Source organism: Macrosteles quadrilineatus, unplaced genomic scaffold (genome assembly GCF_028750875.1).
Source record: "Macrosteles quadrilineatus isolate MER2022 unplaced genomic scaffold, UCM_ALF_1.0 Scaffold_1__1_contigs__length_201487025, whole genome shotgun sequence".
NCBI classification, from domain to species: Eukaryota; Metazoa; Arthropoda; class Insecta; order Hemiptera; family Cicadellidae; genus Macrosteles; species Macrosteles quadrilineatus.
In genome coordinates, this window is record NW_026542594.1 from 106,878,620 (window position 1) to 106,898,975 (window position 20,356).

Here is a 20,356-nt window from a genome sequence, read left to right on the forward strand (position 1 = left end):
AAACAAAAGAATGATTTTATTTGTGTTCCATATAATAGTAAATTCAATAGAGCAATCAGGAAAACATTCAAAAATTCTAAATTAAATGTAAGTTACCGAACCAAAAACAACGTATTAGAAGTAATTAATAAAAGAGCCAAAAAAGATAACAACCAAGTTGTAACATCAAAATATGAAAACTCCGATATTTATAAAATTAAATGTTCAGATTGTGAAAAGTATTACATTGAACAGACAGGAAGGTCGTTCAATTGTAGATATAAAGAACATGTACAAGCGTTTAAATCAAAGAATGTGACTAGTATGAAAAGTAATGTAGCAGAACACATGCTTAATGAGAATCATAAATTCACTAAAATAGAAACAGATATGACAGTTTTAGACTATATATCAAAAGGAAATAAATTAGATACAAAAGAAGAATATCATATATACTGCAGCTACAAGAATGATCCAACAAATATAATCAATACGATGCAAGTTAAGAAACAAAATCCTATATATGAAAAAATTTTAAAATTAAAGAATATTTAACACAAACATCAAGAGGAGGATAAATTAAACAACCATAATAAAATTTATATGACTGTTATAAATTGTTATATATATATGACAATTCCATGACCAAAGATTATTTTACTATACATTTTAAGAAAAAAGAAAAATCACATGTAAAGATCATCACATGATGTTTATTTGTTAATTAATTTATTTGTGTTTGAAGTGAGGTTAAATGCTACTCTTGTTTGGCCTAAAGGTCGAAATATGTAGAGTTTTAAAAATAAAAATAATTTCAGGGTACTGAGTTAATATGCTTTCTTCATTATATATATATAAATATATAAATATATATATATGAATTTGAACGGATGGTGTTTTTGGCCTCTAGGGACCTCAAAACGAAAAAAAAAATCGGTCCCGCGTCCAGGTCTTACCATGAGTACTACGGTAATAGCTTATTCCCTATATGGGAAATTCGCTAAAAAAGGTTTTCATACTGCAGCAAAAACAACTGTTTAAATATGCTTTGCGGGTCTAAAGTAACTTAGCTCTTTTTCTCCCCAGGGAGTGAAAAGCATGGTCCCTTGGGAGTAAAAAGTCAGCTGTTGTTAACTTTGATTGTAAACAATCACTTTTTTCAAAAGTATATATTGTTGAAATGACTTATAGTACTCAGCTATGTCCTTATTTTAATGTTAAAAGCTACAATTAAAAGTAATAAAAGTAAAAGTAAAACTACAAAAATAACAGAATATATCAATTCTTTTAATCCATTTCTTGGCCTAGCTTATTGTTTCATTCTTGTCAATAGGATGACACGTCAAAATTGAAAACAAGTTGACCATAGAGGTTATCTTAACATTAACAGCATTTTTGTTTTCTATTTTAGTTAGCTTAAATAATGGTACCGATACAATATGACAAAAATATTATAGCCTAGTTCATCACAAGGGCAAAAAGTGTCTTTCAATCCTCAATCATTTTTTTACCTCTGGTCGCCCTATTGATGGAATATAGGCTAGGCCCTACTATTAATGTATACTGTAGGGTACTTTAAATTAAAAAGTTGACTTAAAAAATGCATTGAAATCCGAAAGTGATATCAGTTTATCTAAGATTTAAGAATCCAAACAACTAAAAAATATTTCTAAAGCTAGACAATGATTGAAAATTTAAACTTACATGATAGGTAATGAATTGTGTGTAGGATTAACACAGTACTACATCATGATGTATTTTGACAACCTAATTAACATAGTACACTGATTCAAACAGAGATAGGAGAGATTATAATGGTGTTACTCAAATGAAATGAATTATAAACATGATCACAATAGTGTAATGAAAATTCCTCAAAAAGAAGTCTCAGTGATGAGGTAATTAGCCTAATGTGTAATCAGCCTTTTTACTGTACAGTATAGAGATTTAGGAGTTTGTGAAGTTATTGTAAAGTAGGATAATATATCTATTAATCACACATGTCAAATTCACAAAACTAAATAGCTATCTTAAATAAATGTTTTTGTCATATTATTGATTATGTATTAGGGGCTAGATGATGGCTTTTGGTGCTTTTCTTTTGTTAGGTATTACATTTTGACATTAGTGGATGAAATAGTTAAAAGATAACATTTTGTTGTTTGCATATGAGGAAATTTAGCATCCAAAGAGTACTAGAAATGACACTGTAAAAATCTAAATATAGTAACACTTAAAGTGTAAGGTTTAGACATTTTTATTGTGACCTAATTTCATTCAGATCTACCTATGACTTAAAATTTTGAATCCACCCCAGCTAAATAGTAAACACCCAGGCCAAAGACAGTAAACAGTTAGTTAGTATTTAAAAAAAAAAACTTTAAACTATGATAAAATGGCTGTTCAGAAATGAACAAAGTTATAAAAATGGCCATGCCACAGCAAATCTGCAGACTAAGCGAATTTACTAGCTGGAATTACACTAAATTATTCCCTTAAAACTGTCCAATTTATTTTCTATTTAAATATCATTATTTTGAATGAGTAGGCCTATTTAGGTTTACTGCTACAGTGTCGTCCCGTTTGCGAACAGTCCGATTTGTGAACAAATTTTTGGATGTGGGATTTGGTACCTGTGGAGGAGTTCTGTTTGCAAACACATTCCGTTCTACCCTTATTCGAGTAGTTTCCTGTGCGAATAATTGATTGTTGTCTTTCTGCTTGTACAATACAAACCTAATATTTAAGGACATTTCATAAAGTGATCTTGGGTAAATGGCTGATATTTGTCCAAGAGGCCATGCATTTCTTTGGTTATCTCATTTACTAATATAGCCAAGTCGCCTACTTGAGGTGGTTCTATTCTTTTACCTAACCCGCCATGTTAAACTTCCCTATCCCAAGCGTGATGTTCACAACTTCTTTTCTTCTCGAGTGGTGTAAAGTTGAAAAAAACTCAGCACTCAGTGAGGTAATGAAACCCATTTAACCCATTTGCATCGGATGACGTACCAGTACGTCAAGTCAGTGATGCAATCTGAATCACTGATACACAGAATCAGAAATCTGAAACATCAGATCTGTATTATCAGAATCTGAATCTTCTACAGTATCACGGCTGACGTACTGGTACGTCATCCATGAAATTTGAAAATTTAGTTTTTTTCAAAAAAAGAACCATTTATAATTACAATATATACATATAATATATAAATTTGTTCATCAAAATATTATGTTCCTTGAATGATTTCATATTTACGTAATACAGGCAGCTATTCAACTATTTTTATGAAAAGTATGAAAAATAGTGAAACCGTGTCCTAAATACATATACATTACATATAAAATATTTAATTTTATATACATTATATGTTTTATATTATTTTCAGCTATAAAATACTATAAAACAAAATAAAAAATAGTCTAATATTTTTTCAGGCAGGTATATGTACCTATTTTTTGAGAAATATTATAAAATGGTATAAACATATCCTAATCTTAAATACATATAAATAAAAAAAAATTCAAAATAATATAAAAATATAAATTTTATTATTTTTTCAGCTATAAAATTCTATAAATCTTCATAAAAATAGTCAAATGCATATTTTTTATGTTTCAGTGATACTGGGATTTTTGGTAAATAAATAAAACGGTGCAAATGGGTTAAATAACATTAAATGCTTAACTTAAAATATATACCTCTATGGAGCCAACGACGTTCAACGCTAGAAATCAGCTGTGCGCTTGAATTTTATTGTTATTTTTTTAAGAATTTTCCTAACCTAGCTTTTGTTTGTAAATGAACCTTACTGTTAGAAGATGAGTGAAATGGATAATGAAAAATATTGTTCGTAACCTCCTGTATATTGTCGGATCAGGTAAAATCTTGTACGTTACACGTTACGCAAGAGCGTGTTTACATCACTTAGGTAAATTAAGCATTGATGTAAAAACGCTCTTACTACACTTGTAAGGTAAATAGCTATTGTGCCTTGTGATCTGATGAGACGCTTCCAGCAACCTCCCATGTGGGGCGCACATTCCAGGAGGGATGAAGTGCCATCTGATTCCGTTTCTTGAGACGGTGCGTTGGATTTGAACATGGTTAAGTGTCTTAACCGCGTTACGGAGCTCTTTTACTGCGGCCACAAAATTAGTTCCGTTGTCAGAATACATCTCGGATGGACAGGTCTCTGACTGATAAATCGCTGAAGAGGCATAATACAACTTTCTGTATTCAACGAGTGAGCTACTTCTAGGTGTATGGCACGTGTAGATAGGCAAGTGAAGATGACACCGTAGCGTTTTTCGTGATGTCTTCCGACAGTCACATCTATTGGTCCAAAATAAACAACACCGGTAAAGAAGAAAGGGTGTTTGGCTTCCGAGACTCGAGATTCTGGTAGAGGAGCCATTTGGGAAGGTGTTGGTTTGGCATTATTGATTCGGCACTTCATGCAAGTATTCTTCACCTTTTTTACTGCACATCGTAGGTTGGTTATCCAAAATCTCTTTCTCACTTCGTTAATAACTGTTTATATTTCTTGGTGGAAACAAGCTCTCAATGCCACAATTTATTTATTTATTGCCCTTAAAATTTTTTACATTGTGTAGCATATAATAGTTATTCTAATATTTATAGTTACATAGAGGTTATTTTATAAAATTACACTTTAATTTAAATTTAACTTTAAACTAATAAATCAATACATTAAAGAAATGGAGGAAAACTAAAAAACATTTTACATTTATTAAAAAGCCTTAAACTATTTAACTCATAACCCCTGGGGAATATAATACTGTGGCCCTTAACTCCAACTCCATGAGTCATTCTTATAATGAGTTTAGCTAGACGGTTGTTGTGGCCAGTTGTCTTTTTCACTGGTTAGGAAGCTCGGTCCATTGATCCATTCTTGCTGCAACGTAGAGTTGAATCTTCTGCTTGACCTCGTTACCAAGTCTGCTGGATTTTGTTTGGTAGGAACTATATCCACTCTTCATGTTGTGATAGACTCTGGATTTCTCCGATCCTATTTGAGACAAACTGTTTATATATCTTTGGGTCCTCCTTAATCCAGTGTAGGACCGTAACCGAGTCAGACCAAAATGTTTGTTGGTCATTTTCCAATGTCATTTTCAATTCTGTTAGCTAGCCTGCATCCCAGGACCGCTGCCTGTGGTTCTAGACGAGGGATAGTGATTGGCTTTAGAGGAGCGACTTTTGCCTTTGATGCAACTAACATTGCTTCATAGGAATCGTTGATCTGTTGGACAAGATAAATGAGCAATTGCCTCCTGACTTGCATCGACAAACGTGTGTATATATATTTCCTTAAGGTGCATTGTCCCTGAAGCGACTCTTGCGATAGTAGCTGAGCGATAGTAGCTCAGCGATAGTAGCTGAGCACTGGTTAGCGTTGTTTCAAATGGGACCATTGTCCTTGACGCGACTGCGACTGGAGCGGCTAGCGGCTGAACACAGCGACTGTAGCGGGTCTGCTCTGAGGGCAGTCAGAGTCGCAGTCGCTGAGCGATTCGTGTTGTGTGTAGACTTGTTTTGCTCGTAATGTCTTCAAAGAAAACAAAACTGTTTTTTACCCATAAAGAAGATATCAGATATGTACGTAATATTAAATCGCTACTATTATAAATTATAAATGAAAATACTTTTTAAAAATGCGACGTTTTTAAACACACTATAAAGTAAAAAATAATTTATAAATATGTGGGGAGAATAAATACTTGTAAGATTAAAAAAAAAAACGTGGGCGCATGCTGATTTACAATTATCTTTACCTATTGAACTATTATTATCTATTGCATGCACCCCACGTTTTTAGTTTTAAATATTTTAAGTATTTCCCTCCACATATTTATAAATTATTTTTACTTTTTAGTGCGTTTAAAAACGTGGCATTTAAAAAAAAGGATTTTTATTTATAATTTATTTTCTACTTTTTAGTCTTTAATGTGTAAATATGTTAAATCTATTTTATATGGCCTGTTAATACATACCAAACCCTTATTATCTGAAGTCATATGTTTTATATTTCCTTTGAACTGCTTATTTTATATTTAGAATCTCTCGGGAGCAGAACCTGTACCTCTACCCAAGCTTTTCGAACTGTCGAATTTAAGTATTTACGGCTGACTTCAAAATGTAAACATGGAAAATTTGGAAGCCCATGGGGCTTAGCCCAAGGAAAATATGAAAATTAAATGTTATAGTATTACATTGTCATCCATTTGTGAGCTGTGTTCTCTAGTTTCATTTCTCTAGCTCGTCGGGAAGTTAGTTTAAAATTTATTGCAAAGTTTGTACCGGACAAAAAAGCGAGCTAGTAAAAACGTTTTAAAATTAGGAGGTGTCATGGCACTCATAGCACCAATTCACTCGAAAGTCAGCAAACTAATATACAGAATCGCTCTAGAACAATCGCTTCAGGGACAATGACATGGTTAGCTACTATCGCTGAGCTACTATCGCTCAGCTACTATCGCTCAGCTACTATCGCAAGAGTCGCTTCAGGGACAATGCACCTTAAGACTTGTGACTGTTCTTGAAGTAACAACGTGGAATATTAAAGGTTTGCAGGTCTTTAACTTCTTCTAGCCAATTTTTCCACTTCTCGCAGATGTCATGTGGTACTACTTCGTCCCAAGTTGTCTTGTCTGCCAGACTTCCTGAACAAGTAGCCTTCCTTTAATGGTCATCGGGCAAACTAGGCCTAAAGGGTCAAAAATAGACATGGCTGCCCTTAATATCTCTCTTTTAGTCGGATACAAAGCCTCTGAGACTTGTAACTTTTCAGCACTGCGGTGATAGTCGAAACTGTCTGATTCCGCATTCCACCACATACCAAGGACTCTTTCTGTGGGTAAATTGGTGTCAGATTTCAGTTGTTTTGTAGATGTTGCTTTAAGGTCTTCAGGAACATCTTGTAAGACTTTTTTGAAGTTTGATAGCCAATTACACATTTGGAATCCAACGGCCTTGTGTATTTCAGAAATTTCACATATTCGACAATGAGCCTCCTCTTCAGTGTCGGTAGAGTCTAGGAGGTCGTCTATGTATTCTTTTGTAAAAATTGATTTGCTTGCTGTGGGGTTGTTAGACTTTGCTGCGGCATCAAACACAAGTCTTAGTTTTTCAGGCTTATTAGGATTGTGACACCAAAGTGAGGTAGATAGAATGTACGATCCGTGACAATGCTTACCTCTTCTTGTGTTAATTTTTGTACGTATTCCTTGGTAATGTAGTCATTAATTTTCTCGTTGTACCTCTGTCGAAAGTTCAAGTCCTTTTCCATTTCCTTTTCGACCGTGTCTTCAGTCTTTTGAGAGCAGTACTGTAGCTTGGGGGGTATTTGAAATCATCAGATTTCCATAATAACCCAGTTTCATAATAATCACCGATTTTTTGTTGTTGTACCTTCTAGTACTTCAATTGCTCGTTTTGTTTCAAACGAACTGACTTCGGATTGGTCAAGAGTGGTTTATCCATAGATGAATGTTGTCAGAGTAACATCTATATATAATACGCTAAGCCGACTTTTGTAAACAAAACTCCTCCCTAATTTTTGGACCGATTTTAATGATTAAAGTGTCAAAAGAATGACCCTGATCTGTAGTTTTGCAAAGTGTTTTTACATTTTTGAAATCTTAATTAGTTTGGGCAGGATTTTCCATCAAAGTTGGGTTTTTTCTCATAAGATTAACATGGGGGAATCTTAAATATTTAATTGGAAACTTTGTGTCCCACTAATTTGAGAGAACGACTGGGCGTAGAAACTTGGTAGCCAGAGGTGTCCAAAGAAAAGTTTTGGTCTGTTCATGAGTTATCAAAAGAAAAACGAAGTAAATTCCCTTAGGGCTCTGCCCCAGAAACCTTTAAAGATCCCTCCACAGATTTGTTTACATTTTGGCCATGTGGATAATACTTTTTAATGAAACAGCTGTTAATTTTTAAATTGTATGTATTTTAAACAACACACATTTATTTTGAGTTACTGAATTGTCCAAAAGAAGTATTTGCAATGTTATTTTCTGATTTTTAAATTGATTTTCTTCTGAATCATGTCATGTTTTGCAATATAACGTTCCAAGTCGAAATCTGTGGAAAATCCTTTTTTATCACAGTAACTCTTACAATATTTTATTTCTTATTTAACCATCTTATATCTATAACCTATATAACCTATAATCTATAATCTTATATCTATGAGGTTGCTGTCTGCCTTTTTCACCACTTTTGTCTATCTCCGATTGTGTAATACAATACAAAATATTACAATTGCAGAAGGGCACGTTGCCGATATGAGCCGTGTACATATTTTGTAAAATTAATAGTAGGCCTAGTTTAGAGCAACTGGATAAAACATTTTACAATATTTATGTAGAAATGTGTGCATGATTTAGAAAGTCATTATGCTGGAAAACTGCAATTTACATCAAAAATCATTTAAATTTATCTCTAAAAAATATATTCTTGAAGTGCACTGAGCAGCAGCCTTAAAGATACTCCTAAAGATATACCTTCCCATATAGTTACAAAATGCTCAAACTCGCATTGTGACATTTATAATTCGGCCTATATTTCTCCAACAGATTATTCATCTGCAGAAGAAGTTCATTGTGCACTGATCTTTCCTAATAACATCCAAACACAGAAACCTTAACTAAAATGGTACCTACTAGCAGTGTGGCCTATATTATGGACCGTGGCCCACTGGGTTGGTAACATTATTGAAAATAACACGACATTTTGGCTGTAAACAATAGCACAAAGAGTAAATACTATTTGAGCAGCTACTGTCATGATCAGAAAGGTCATATTCCTTTTAAACTAGATCACATCATCCTTTATAAGATGTGTTGATTAACAATGCATGTAAACGTCAATATTTACTTAACAGCCTATTAAAAGTATTTTTTTCTTTTTGGAAATGCCACATTGCTATATGTCATTTGCTTTATTTGTTGCCAATGAAGCCGCATGACCATATAAATGAGGAGGCCCCTGCTAACAGTTCAAGAATAAAAGCCAACTTCACTTCAAGTATATTCCACTACACCTAACATTCCGTAGAGAGATTATATTGACAACTTTATGTTATTGATAAGGCTGAGACAACTAACTGCCATCCCCCATGTCAATGAATTCCAGCTTTAACAGTAACCTCACAACGAATTTCTCAAAACTGTGCTAGAGGATTATTCATTGGCAAAGAAGTACGATTATGAACTGACGTGACGTGACGAAGGAAAAATCAAACATACGCTGTAACGGATATAACTCCATTTGAAGTTAGAACGTGTCTTCTCAACAAACAGACATTTTTTCTCAAATAAAATCATAGTTGTAATTAATCTGCATTACACTGATGACATCGCAGAAGTTTTTAACCAATACAATTTTAATACTATTTAAATTTAAAGGTTCTTCCAAAAGAAGAGATACCAGTTAACATACTAATAATAACTCCGATGACGTATGGTATGGGAAGTATTTTATTCATTGAATGATCAACCATATTTGGTAACTAAAGCAATTAATATCATTATTGTTTTTACACTTATTACTCTTTAAACAATGCTAAATGCTCAAACTATGTATAATTTCACTTAATTTGTCGCAGTTAAAGATGAATTAGCGTAAACCTTGAAAGTAACCGTCGATTTCGACGGGTTTCACCTAGTTTCCATCTATTCTACCATCAAACTTGGCACACTTTCCATGCATAGTCCAACCTAGATAACTCCATGACAGGATAGGAGAATTGGTAGGTCCTTCTATCACTTTTCTTGTTAAACTAAGAGCTGCATTGTCTTGTTCGATCAAGATAGAGGGTTTGGAATGTGCCGAAGGAAGGGGCTGGTCAACTGAGTTTAGATGGAACCAAGTCTGTCTAATTTTTACTGTGTCAAAGTTTTGAAGTGGTAAATCTAGTGGTAACTGTGTCCGGACGTTATCAAGGGTGAATACTTCATCCTCGTAAAGTCCTTTATTTTTAGGCTAACTTTACGAGAGGTAGGTTTAAAGTGGCATTTTGTGTTTGACCAACAGGTAGTAAGGGGTTCTATATCTCCCCCGACTCCTAACTTGTCGGCTGTGGTAGAGTCAATGAGTGATATTGTTGAACAAAGGTATCAATTTGGCCCTTAGGCCCATAAAGAGTAACGGGGCATAACTTAAGCAGAACTTTATTTGTTGTAATTTTTTCTGTGTGTTTACTGGTTATTTCTTTTGTTTTGAAAATAGAATAGTCAGAGTCTTTATTTTCATGAGAGGAAGGCCGTCGACACACGGGAAGACTGAAACCCAACTAAAGTTGAACCAACTGTTTTTTGACCCGATTACGATTGCAGTTGCGTTGGTTAAATCCGCACACGGGCGCGACTGTAGTTGAGTTGAGACAATGAATGAGTTCAAATATTGTTATAATGATACTGTGTACTATGTATGGTGTTTGAAATGTGTAGTAGAAGCCCTGGTGTTTTAGAGATAATCAAGAAAGCGTAGAAGGTATTGGGTACATCCTTATGTTAAAACAAATATTGATTGTAGGCTGTTTGTAGCTGCTGCTGCATTACAAGAAACAGACGCATAATTTCAGTCTATGTACAGGATGTCAATACAATATTCACAAAAATCTATAATATTCACAAAAATACTGGAAAAGATGTTCAAACCAGGCGACTGAAATCACCTTGCAACCGGCAGGTCCGGTTGCTTAACGACTGATCGCCGACTGGTCCTCAACTGGTCGCATCGCAGTCGCACCAAGTGCACTGTCCCACATAACTACATTGGTCGGGACACAAGCGACTAGTTTGTCCAACTAGTTGCCGATTTCAGTTGGAAAACAGTCTTCCCATGTGTCGACGGCCGAAGAGTAGACAGGTTCTTTGTTGCTGTACAAAGATTTTTCAGGTGTAGTATCTGTGTGTAGTAAGCGACTGTGGAATAGTTTACAGTTATTAATACCACAAGCTTTCTTTATTTTACAGAACTTATACACTTATACTTATACTTATAACTTATATTTTTACAGTGCCTATAGCGATGTTTAATCTGAATGACATAATATCACCACTAATTCCTGGGTGGCTGAGGTTATGTAGAGAATGAAATACCCTCTCGTAGTTCAACTGAAATATAAGGTCTTTGGGTCCCTGTTGAAGTGTCACAAAAGATGAATGACTTTGTTCCAGGGATTTGGATCTTCCGTATTTTGAGAGATGAATTATTATTGTTTAGGAGGTTGATGAGTTCGTCATCTGAGCTTTGTGCTTTGGCAATTGAATCTGGATCCAATGAACATGAAATAGCCTCTACACGTGATAAAGCATCGGCAACAATGTTTTCTGAACCTCCGATGTGTTTTATGTCTGTAGAAAACTCGGATATAAATGTAAGCTGACGTAGTTAAACAGGTGGAATTTTCTCACGATGTTGATGAAAAGCAACGATGAGTAGCTTATGATCCGTAAAAATGGTAAATGCCGGTTTCCAAAAAATGAAGAAAATGCTGTACTGCTTCAAACACAGCCAGAAGTTCACGGTAGTACGCCGGCCAAGAGCTGTGCTTTGGTGAAAGTTTCTTAGAGAAGAATCCAAGTGCCTGCCAGAAATTTTCAACAAATTGTTGAAGGCAAGCTCCTACACTAACGTCAGAGGCGTCTGTAAACAGTCCAAGAGGGGCGTCATGTTTCGGATGAAATAGGAGTGTCACTGATGACAAACTAGACTTGCAAGCTTGAAAGGCTTCCTCAGTCTCTGGGGTCCAAGTTACAGGAAGTGATCCCTTGCTATTTGCACCAGCAAGCAGAGAGTGTAAAAGTGCTTGGAGTTCTGCGGCTTTAGGTAAGAATCTACGATAGAAATTGATCATGTCTAGGAACCGTCGAAGACCACGCATTGTCTTAGGTAGTTGGTACTCCTTAAAAGCAGCTGTTCGGTCTTGTGGAGGGTAAACACCTGATGCTGAAACTGTGTAGCCTTAAACGTCACTTCAGGCATTGCAAAAACACACTTGGACGAGTTTACAATGACGCCATAGGAATGGAGATGTTGCTCATGTTCTTCAGCCGATCTGGAAAACACCAGAATATCATCAATGTAGCTGAACGTAAAATCTAAGTTTTGGGTTACTTCATCTATGGGAAACACTTGAATGTTTGCATTACGTAGCCCAAAAGTCATGAATGGAAACTCAAAAAGGCCGAATGGAGTTGTGATAGCAGTTTTGCAAATGTCATCTGCGTTTACAGATTTGTTGGTATGCTTTGAACCAAAGGGACCGCCTTGTGACTCTCATGGTGAGCAGTATTGAAAGCAAACTGAAGCCAAGGGAGTTCCTGATCCCAGGTGGTCTGCTTGTCAGCAAGGAAAGCTATGAGAGCGGAGCGAAGATTGCGATTGAACCTTTCAGCATGAGAAGGCTGTGGATAGTAAGGGGAAGTAGTCACATGGCGGATGCCGTGCCCAAAGCACATTCTTTTGAACAGATGGGAAACAAACTGTGTTCCGTTGTCGGAAACAATGGTGGCGGGTATTCCAAAATGTTGGAAGAGGTGTGTTCGAAGTACCTGCACGGTGAGCTGTGCAGTGGCATTCCTTAAGGGAAAAAGCCAACAAAACTTGGAGAACGCATCCACACAAACAAGTAGGAACTTATTTCCTGACTTGCTACGCGGGAGAGGCCCTACATAGTCAATGAAAACCTTCTCCAAAGGTCTTTCCGCCACCTCAGATGACAACAAACCAAACTTGGTGTTTTGAGCGGGCTTGCTCAGTGAGCACGTTTGACAAGAACGCACCCTAGCAGCAAGGTCCCGATCCATACCCTTCCAGATGAACATTTCCCTAACCTTCGCAATGGTCTTGTGGATACCTAAATGCCCACCCACAGGAGAAGAATGGAAATACTCAAAGACCATAGGAATAAGAAGACTAGGCAGCACAACCTTAGGTTTACCTCGCTGCCGAGCACGACAGCAAAGGGCACCCTGGGACAGAAAATATGGGGGGTGGGCTCCCCCATTTTGAAGCTCACCAATAATCTTTGCCAGCTCAGGATCCTTCAGCTGATGGGGAATGAAATCAGAAAAGGCGAGTGGAAACTCCAAGAGCACGGCACAACCCGGTTGCTCTTGGTCAGAAGGATGATCGTCGGGTGAATGGTACATCCTAGATAGTGTGTCCGCAATCACATTCTGTGTGCCTCGAACGTGTTGCACTTGGAACTTAAGGGACGATATTTGGACAACCCAACGACCAATTTTCCCAAGCTGGCGTGGATGTGCAAGAAGCCACGAGAGTGCCTGGTTGTCGGTTTCCAATAAAAACTCTTTGTGCTCCAAAAAGCGTCTGAATTTATTGACTCCAAACACGACAGCCAAACACTCGAGTTCATACACAGAAGAGCTTTTCTTTTCGCAGGGACTTAAAGTGCGTGAGGTATACGCAATTGGCTGCCTAACACCATCCACCTCTTGAGACAACACAGCCGCAATTGCGACGGAGGAAGCATCTGTTTGCAGGACAAAGTTCTGATTGAAATCCGGCATTGCCAAAACAGGGGGCTGCATGCCTCCTTGAGAAGGTCAAAAGACGTCTGCTGCGCTTCACCCCAGACAAACTTGGCGCCCTTCTTCCGAAGCTCATTGAGAGGGGCCGCCAATTCAGCAACATTGGGGATGAAGCGTCGGTAAAAACCTACCATGCCGATGAAACTAGCAATACCCTTGACATCTCTGGGAGGAGGAAACTCCCTGATAGCCTGGGTTCTAGCGGGGTCGATGCAGACGCCTCTATGAGACATAAGATGACCAAGGAACGAAATTTCCGGCTTAGCAATTTATCACATCTCTATGACAGAAAAAAGTTACAGCCTGAAAGATTACTTGAAAAATCATGAATGTGACGAACAGGATACCTGTCAGGAGTGGTGCGTGAATTCAATGCATGGTAGTCTCCACATGTTCTCCATCCATTTTCTCCTTTTGGCGCCAGATGCAGGGGTGAAGCCCACGGACTGTCTGATGGACGTGCTGTACCACATTTTACCATGTTGGCAAATTCACTCTTTGCAATGCTGAGCTTTTCAGGGGCCAGTCGTCGTGGTCGGCAGAATACAGGAGGTCCTGGAGTCGTGTGTATGTAATGTACTGTATGGTGTTTCACTTCTCGAGGCAATCCTGGAGGGCGAGTAATTTCAGGGAATTCAAGTAAGATTTTAGAGAGGGGAGAAGTAGTGACTAGCCTACGGATTTTACGCTACATTGAGTCATAACGGAAAGTTGTTCTCCTGTGATAATTTCAGTTTTGGTATCATGAAGTCGCAACAAACGACAGTCAGGAAGCAAATGGTAGTAACTGAGGAAGTCCGAGCCAATGATTGGAACACTGACATCTGCAACTGTGAACTGCCATGCAAAACTACGGCGAAGGCCTAGGTCCAATGTCATAGAACAAGTTCCGTAAGTCTTGATGGTACTACCATTGGCGGCACTTAGTTCAAAGTCTGTAGAGGTGCGACGCTCTCTAGAAGACGTTTTGGATATGCCTAACATTATACGTCAGAGCCTGTGTCGATCAAGAACCGGAGTTTCGAATGTTGATCCGAGACAAAAATTCTGCAGCTGGGTGCTCGAAAGTCAGTCGCCACTAATACTGGCCGTCCTTGGAGTTTCCCACGTAAGAGCAAGGAATAGTACATTTTGATGCGTGCTCACCAAATTTAGCATGATACCAGCAGATATCACTTTTAGATTTGTGCTGATCTTTATTCGTGTTCTTTGATGTTTTCTTGGTCATGATTGGTCGAATGATTGTGCTGGAGGGATACTTCTAGTGCGTCAATCCTTTGCGTCAATCTCGAAACAGCAGCAGTGAGGTCGTCATTAGACTGTGTGTGTTCACGAGTTTTCGTAGCATTTACTGATACTTGTGGTGTTCTTGTAGAAACTTCAATGACTTTATCCGCTATATCTGCAATTTTATCAAGTGAAAGTTCATTTTGAGCGGTGATAATCACTTGAATGTTAATAGGGAGACGACGTAGCCAGAGTGCTCGAAGGATGTTGTCCTGTAGTTGGGCTGGACCGATTAGAGTACGTAGGTAACGTAAGAACTGCGATGGCTTGCGATCTCCGATATCTTCGTCGCTGATCAACTGGCGAACGCATTCTTCTTCACTAGTAGACAGCCTTTCAATAAGCTTTGAACGAAGTACCGCGTAACGATTCATTGCAGGCGGATTTGTGATGATGTCCTCTACTTCCACTGCGTAGCGTGTTTCAAGCTGAGAAACGATGTAGTGGAACCGTCATCGCTTGTGATGCCTGAGATGGCGAACTGGGAATCTAGGTCTACCTGAGCAAACCATAGACTAGGTCGATTGGCCCAGAATGGTGAAAGCTTTACTGCAACTCGACTAACTGATACATTACCAGGGACGTTGCGTTGCTGAACGTTGGTGGAGAGTTCATTTTGTTGCTCTCGTAGATTCGCCAATTGAGCTTCGATTTCTTCTAGCAACATTGGTAATATTGAGGAAGAAATGTCGTAATTCTTGTTGTCGTTGTTCGGGCTGACCAATAGGCTATATAGCGATGTTTGATCTGAATGAAATAATATCACCACTAGGCCTATGAACGAATATTTGATAAAGTTTTATTTACAAACGAATGAAGAAGTGTGCTAAATCATAACATAGTCAACACTCTATTTTTAACGAAACTAGCAACAGCTGTTAGATAATATAATAAATATTAAATTAAGGATAGACCAAAGGCATCACAGATGTGGCTAAGTTGAAGCCACAGGCCAAAACATCCACAATTCTAGGCCTAACTTTTCCTTGTAATTACATTCTGGAAGTCCTCACTTTTCTAAAGTAATATTATTCTCACTATCACACCACAACTACCCTGTCATATCTGCTTCGTAATACTTTCAATCTGAGAATTCCAGCCCATTCAACCACATTCTTTGAAAGACATCTAAATTATAATGCCATCAAACTGTTCAATGCTCTCCCTCTTCAAATCAAGTCCACGTCAGATCCGGGATGCTTCAAAAGGCACTTGAGGTAATTTCTCGCGGGTAAAGGCTACAGTGTCCGCGCCTTTCTTGCTGACGGACAGTCCTTATGAATTTTAATTTTAATTAATATTTTCAATTCTAGTTTATATTTATATTTTTAGTAAATTTGACTTGGCTAATGCATTTGTAATGTTAATTTGGCTAAATAAATGAGTTATTATTAAGTTATTTATTTTTTGCTCGTTTCTAGGCTTAAATTAGCCTATTTAGCTCTATGTACAGGCCTAGAGGCCTATGTGGTTGAGTTATGGTTAATTTGTTCTATACCTACTTTAGTTAACTTACTCTATTTTTGAAAAGAATTCATAGCAGTGGCGTAACTAGAACATGGCTTTGGGGGGGGGGGTATGGATGAGTTCAAAGAGTTATGCGGGGGGTGTCCAGTAAAGAGGGGTCCAGAAAATTTGGAAAAATTAGAACTCCAAGCTTGCGTTTTCAGGCATTCCAGAGGTGCAATAACGTTAAAAAGAAACCAAATAATCAACCCAATTGAGGCTGTCTCTCGCCGGTCGGATTCAGAAAATAACTTAAGTTAGTATTTCTTGATTAAGAAGTAGGCTACCACTCTGAGAAACATTTCTTTTTGACATTTTGTTAAATCGTTCACAATGCACATTGGTAGTTAAAAGTAAACAGCATAACAGTCTTTACCTAACTTACTAGGCCTACAGATTACAGAACTAGAACACAGAGTAAACAACTAACCTAAAAGCCTTCAGTAATAGGCCTACCAGTATATAGGCTAATATGGCTGCACTTTACTTTAGGTCCTACACTCATTTGAATGAAAATATCGATCCATATATCGATTAATCGATTTTTTCATTCGATATATCGTTTGGATAGTTAGGTAAGGTTAACCTAACCTAACTAACCAAACGATATATCGAATGGAACAATCGAATAATCGATATTTTCATTCAAATGAGTGTAGGACCTAAAGTAAAGTGCAGCCGCTAATACTGTATTAAGTTAATAGCTTTTTTTCCCCTAGAGGCACAAGCCAGGAATTGTTTTTCACATTACCTACTTCAAGCTAGACCTAGGGGTTGCGGCATTATCACTTAGCCTAGATAAAATCCATTGGTGATTTGGCGGGATTTGAACCCGGGACCTCAGGGACTAACCTCTAGATCAGCTCGCTCCCCTCTAATGTAGGCTTACTTAACTTAGGCCTAACTTATTACTGTGTCAAAAGTAGAGTAGGCCTACTGGTTATAACTTAGATCAAATTCAAAATACACCACCATAGGCCTACATACCATAGTGTCTTTGGTTCTGTATATTACGCTAATGCTAATACACTGTAGTTAGATGGTGTAGCTTAAAATCTTTGCCTAGGCATACACTGATCTAAATATTATAAACTCATGACGAACCAAATGTTGGGTTTGTAACAATAACTTAGCTACTTAAAAAAAAAAAACTGAGTTTTAATAACTGATGTAACATAAAACTTGTTTGGATAACTTATGGGGTTTTTAACCCCAGGTAAGTTAGTTCTCTGTGTTAGACCTCACTTAAGGTTGACGTTTAAATACAAGGTCCTGGTCTTTTAAGGCAAATGATTAATTTTTGTTGTACTCTTCACAGTAGATGTTCAATCTAAGAGCCCATTTTGACGAAATATATTTAAAGAAAATTAAGTTTCAAACGATAAAGACTAAAATTAGGCCTACATTGATTCCAGGGTAATATAAAACCCCCAGGATTGAAATAGCTGGCACATTTCAATGATTAAACTATAGATAGGCCTACAATAAAGCATTTAAAAATTAATTGCAAACCTTGTGTAGAGCGTTTCTTTAATTACTCCAAATGTGTATGTTGCACATTTTTCGAACCAAACTATAGAGAATAATTAATTACTACTAAATTGGCAGAAGTAGAAAATGAAAACAGACCGAACACCGAACAGAGCTCTAGTTAGTAGTAGACTCTGACTCTAGAGAGCAGAAAATATTCTGCTATGCACAATTAATTAATAGTGTAATCAGCTGACTAAAAACTGTATTATTATGGGTCTGACTTAGGGGAGGTACGAATGAGGCATTTAGTTCAAAATTCCTCCGTGAACAGCGCTGTAGTAGAGAGCACTTTGGCAATGAAGGTTTACTAATCGCAAAAATAGTTCTGTTCATAAAATAAAATTATAAATGTCTCAAATTCAATTTTATAATTTTTAATTGTAAAATTAAACTATCATAACCTAACCGAACTAACCAAACTTGCTGATAAAGAAATAATATAACAAAAGTTTGGTAATCGGAAAAATAATTCTGTTTATTAAATAAAACTAGAATTTGCTCGATTAAAATTTAATAATGACTTAATAATAAAATTAAACTGTAATAACCGAACCAAACCAACCAAACTTGCTGATAATAAAAAAATCTTGGACAAAAAGTTAATGCTACCAGCAGGATTCGAACCCGGGATCTACAGAATATCAGCCCGGTACGCTAACCATTAGACCACCGAGGCCGACGGCTACCTACCGTTTTGTTACGGTAATGGCGTTCCCTCAGCTAATAAGAAGCCCACAGCTGTCATCGTAGCCTCTTCTATACCTCCCCTGAGTAAATACCGTATTATTATGCATTACCAACGATATTCGAGTAGGCAAGAAGTTGAGGGGTCAAGTTCCCGCAAGGCTCACGGGACGCTCCATGACGTCATAATAATGGCACGTTTTAATTACAATAAATTACCATCCTCTTGACCGTTGACCATTTCTGGATAGGTCGCGTCAGTAATGATACAAATATCATAAAACTTACAAATATAAAAAATTAGATAAAAAAATAGATAAAAAAATAATGGACCTATAAATAATATATTTTCCATAATCCAGCTTTCCAAGATTACTTCAGATCATCTGCAATGTCTGTGTTTGGGTTTACATGAACAATCATTCACTGATGTGTCCTGCTTGCAGCAGACCAACAATTTTGAGTGAGGCTTGCATGTATTAGTTAATTCAAAAATGATTAGCTATGGCTATTGCGGCCAACCCAAAAAAATGCGTCTAAAAACGATAATTAATGGATGGTTTGAGCATTCATCCCAGTCAAAACATCTATGAATAATACAGGGTGTTTTTTTTAAAACTTGCATCTTTATTTATGTAAAAACCGCAATAGATAGAAATATGCAGTTTGCGGGAATCATCTATTGACGTAGGGGGGCCAATTGTTTTGAATTCAACGTTACATTCACATTCCCCCCCTTTCCCCCCCTGCCCCCCCACTTATTTTTTTTTTAAATAGCAAGGTACCCCTTGTGACATATCAAATAAAAGAGCATAAAAAAAGAAAATGTTTGATGAAAAAAAATTGAAAATCGGTTCATAAATTTGTGAGATATTCCCCCCCTCCCCCCCCCGGAACTTATTTTTTTTTAATAGCAAAGTACCCCTTGTGACATATCAAATGAAAGAGCATGAAAAAAGAAAATTTTTGGTGAAAAAAAATTTAAAATCGGCTTATGAATTTGTGAGATAATCACCCCCCTTTTCCCCTACACATAACTTGTTTTTTTAATAGCAAGGTACCCGCCCTTGTGACATATCAAATGAAAAATAAATTTCACCAAAATTTTTCTTTTTTTATGCTCTTTCATTTGATATGTCACAAGGAGTACTTTGCTATTAAAAAAAAATTAAGTTCCGGGGGGGTAAGGTGGGGAATATCTCACAAAGTTATGAACCGATTTTCAATTTTTTTTCATCAAACATTTTCTTTTTTCGTGCTCTTTTATTTGATATGTCACAAGGGGTACCTTGCTATTTAAAAAAATTAAGTTGGGGGCAGGGGGGGAAAGGGGGGGAATGTGAATGTAACGTTGAATTCAAAACAATTGGTCCCTCTACGTCAATAGATGATTCCTGCAAACTGAATATTTCTATCTATTGCGGTTTTTACATAAATGAAGATGCAAGTTTTTAAAAAAACACCCTGTATATGTCAGTCCATACCATTAAATAGCTCAAAGTTGGTGTGATCGTATTAGGAAATCGATTGTGCACTTTTTACTCACGCGACTTCCTATCAACTATATAGATTTGGCCATATAGCTTCGTAATTTACGGGACTGCCTCAATCATACTATACTGATTATTCTACACATTGTATATTACCTTTATAATAGCTCAAATTTGATGTGATCGGCTTAGGAAAAAGATTGTGCACTTTTTCCTGACGCGAGTTTCTATCAACCAAAGATTTGCCTATATAGCTTCGTAATTTACGGGACGCTTGAATT

At 36.8% G+C, this 20,356-nt stretch overlaps 1 protein-coding gene across 1 annotated transcript in view; it reads left to right on the forward strand.

Moving 5' to 3' along the window:
• Positions 1–1,848: 1,848 nt before the first annotated feature.
• The window catches only part of LOC128982783 (tRNA N6-adenosine threonylcarbamoyltransferase, mitochondrial-like), a 151,161-nt gene continuing 132,653 nt past the window's right edge, over positions 1,849–20,356 (forward strand). The window contains exon 1 of the mRNA XM_054401788.1: positions 1,849–1,877. Coding sequence (XP_054257763.1) covers positions 1,873–1,877 — 5 coding nt within the window. The 5' untranslated portion in view covers positions 1,849–1,872. The remainder of the gene's footprint in view (positions 1,878–20,356) is intronic.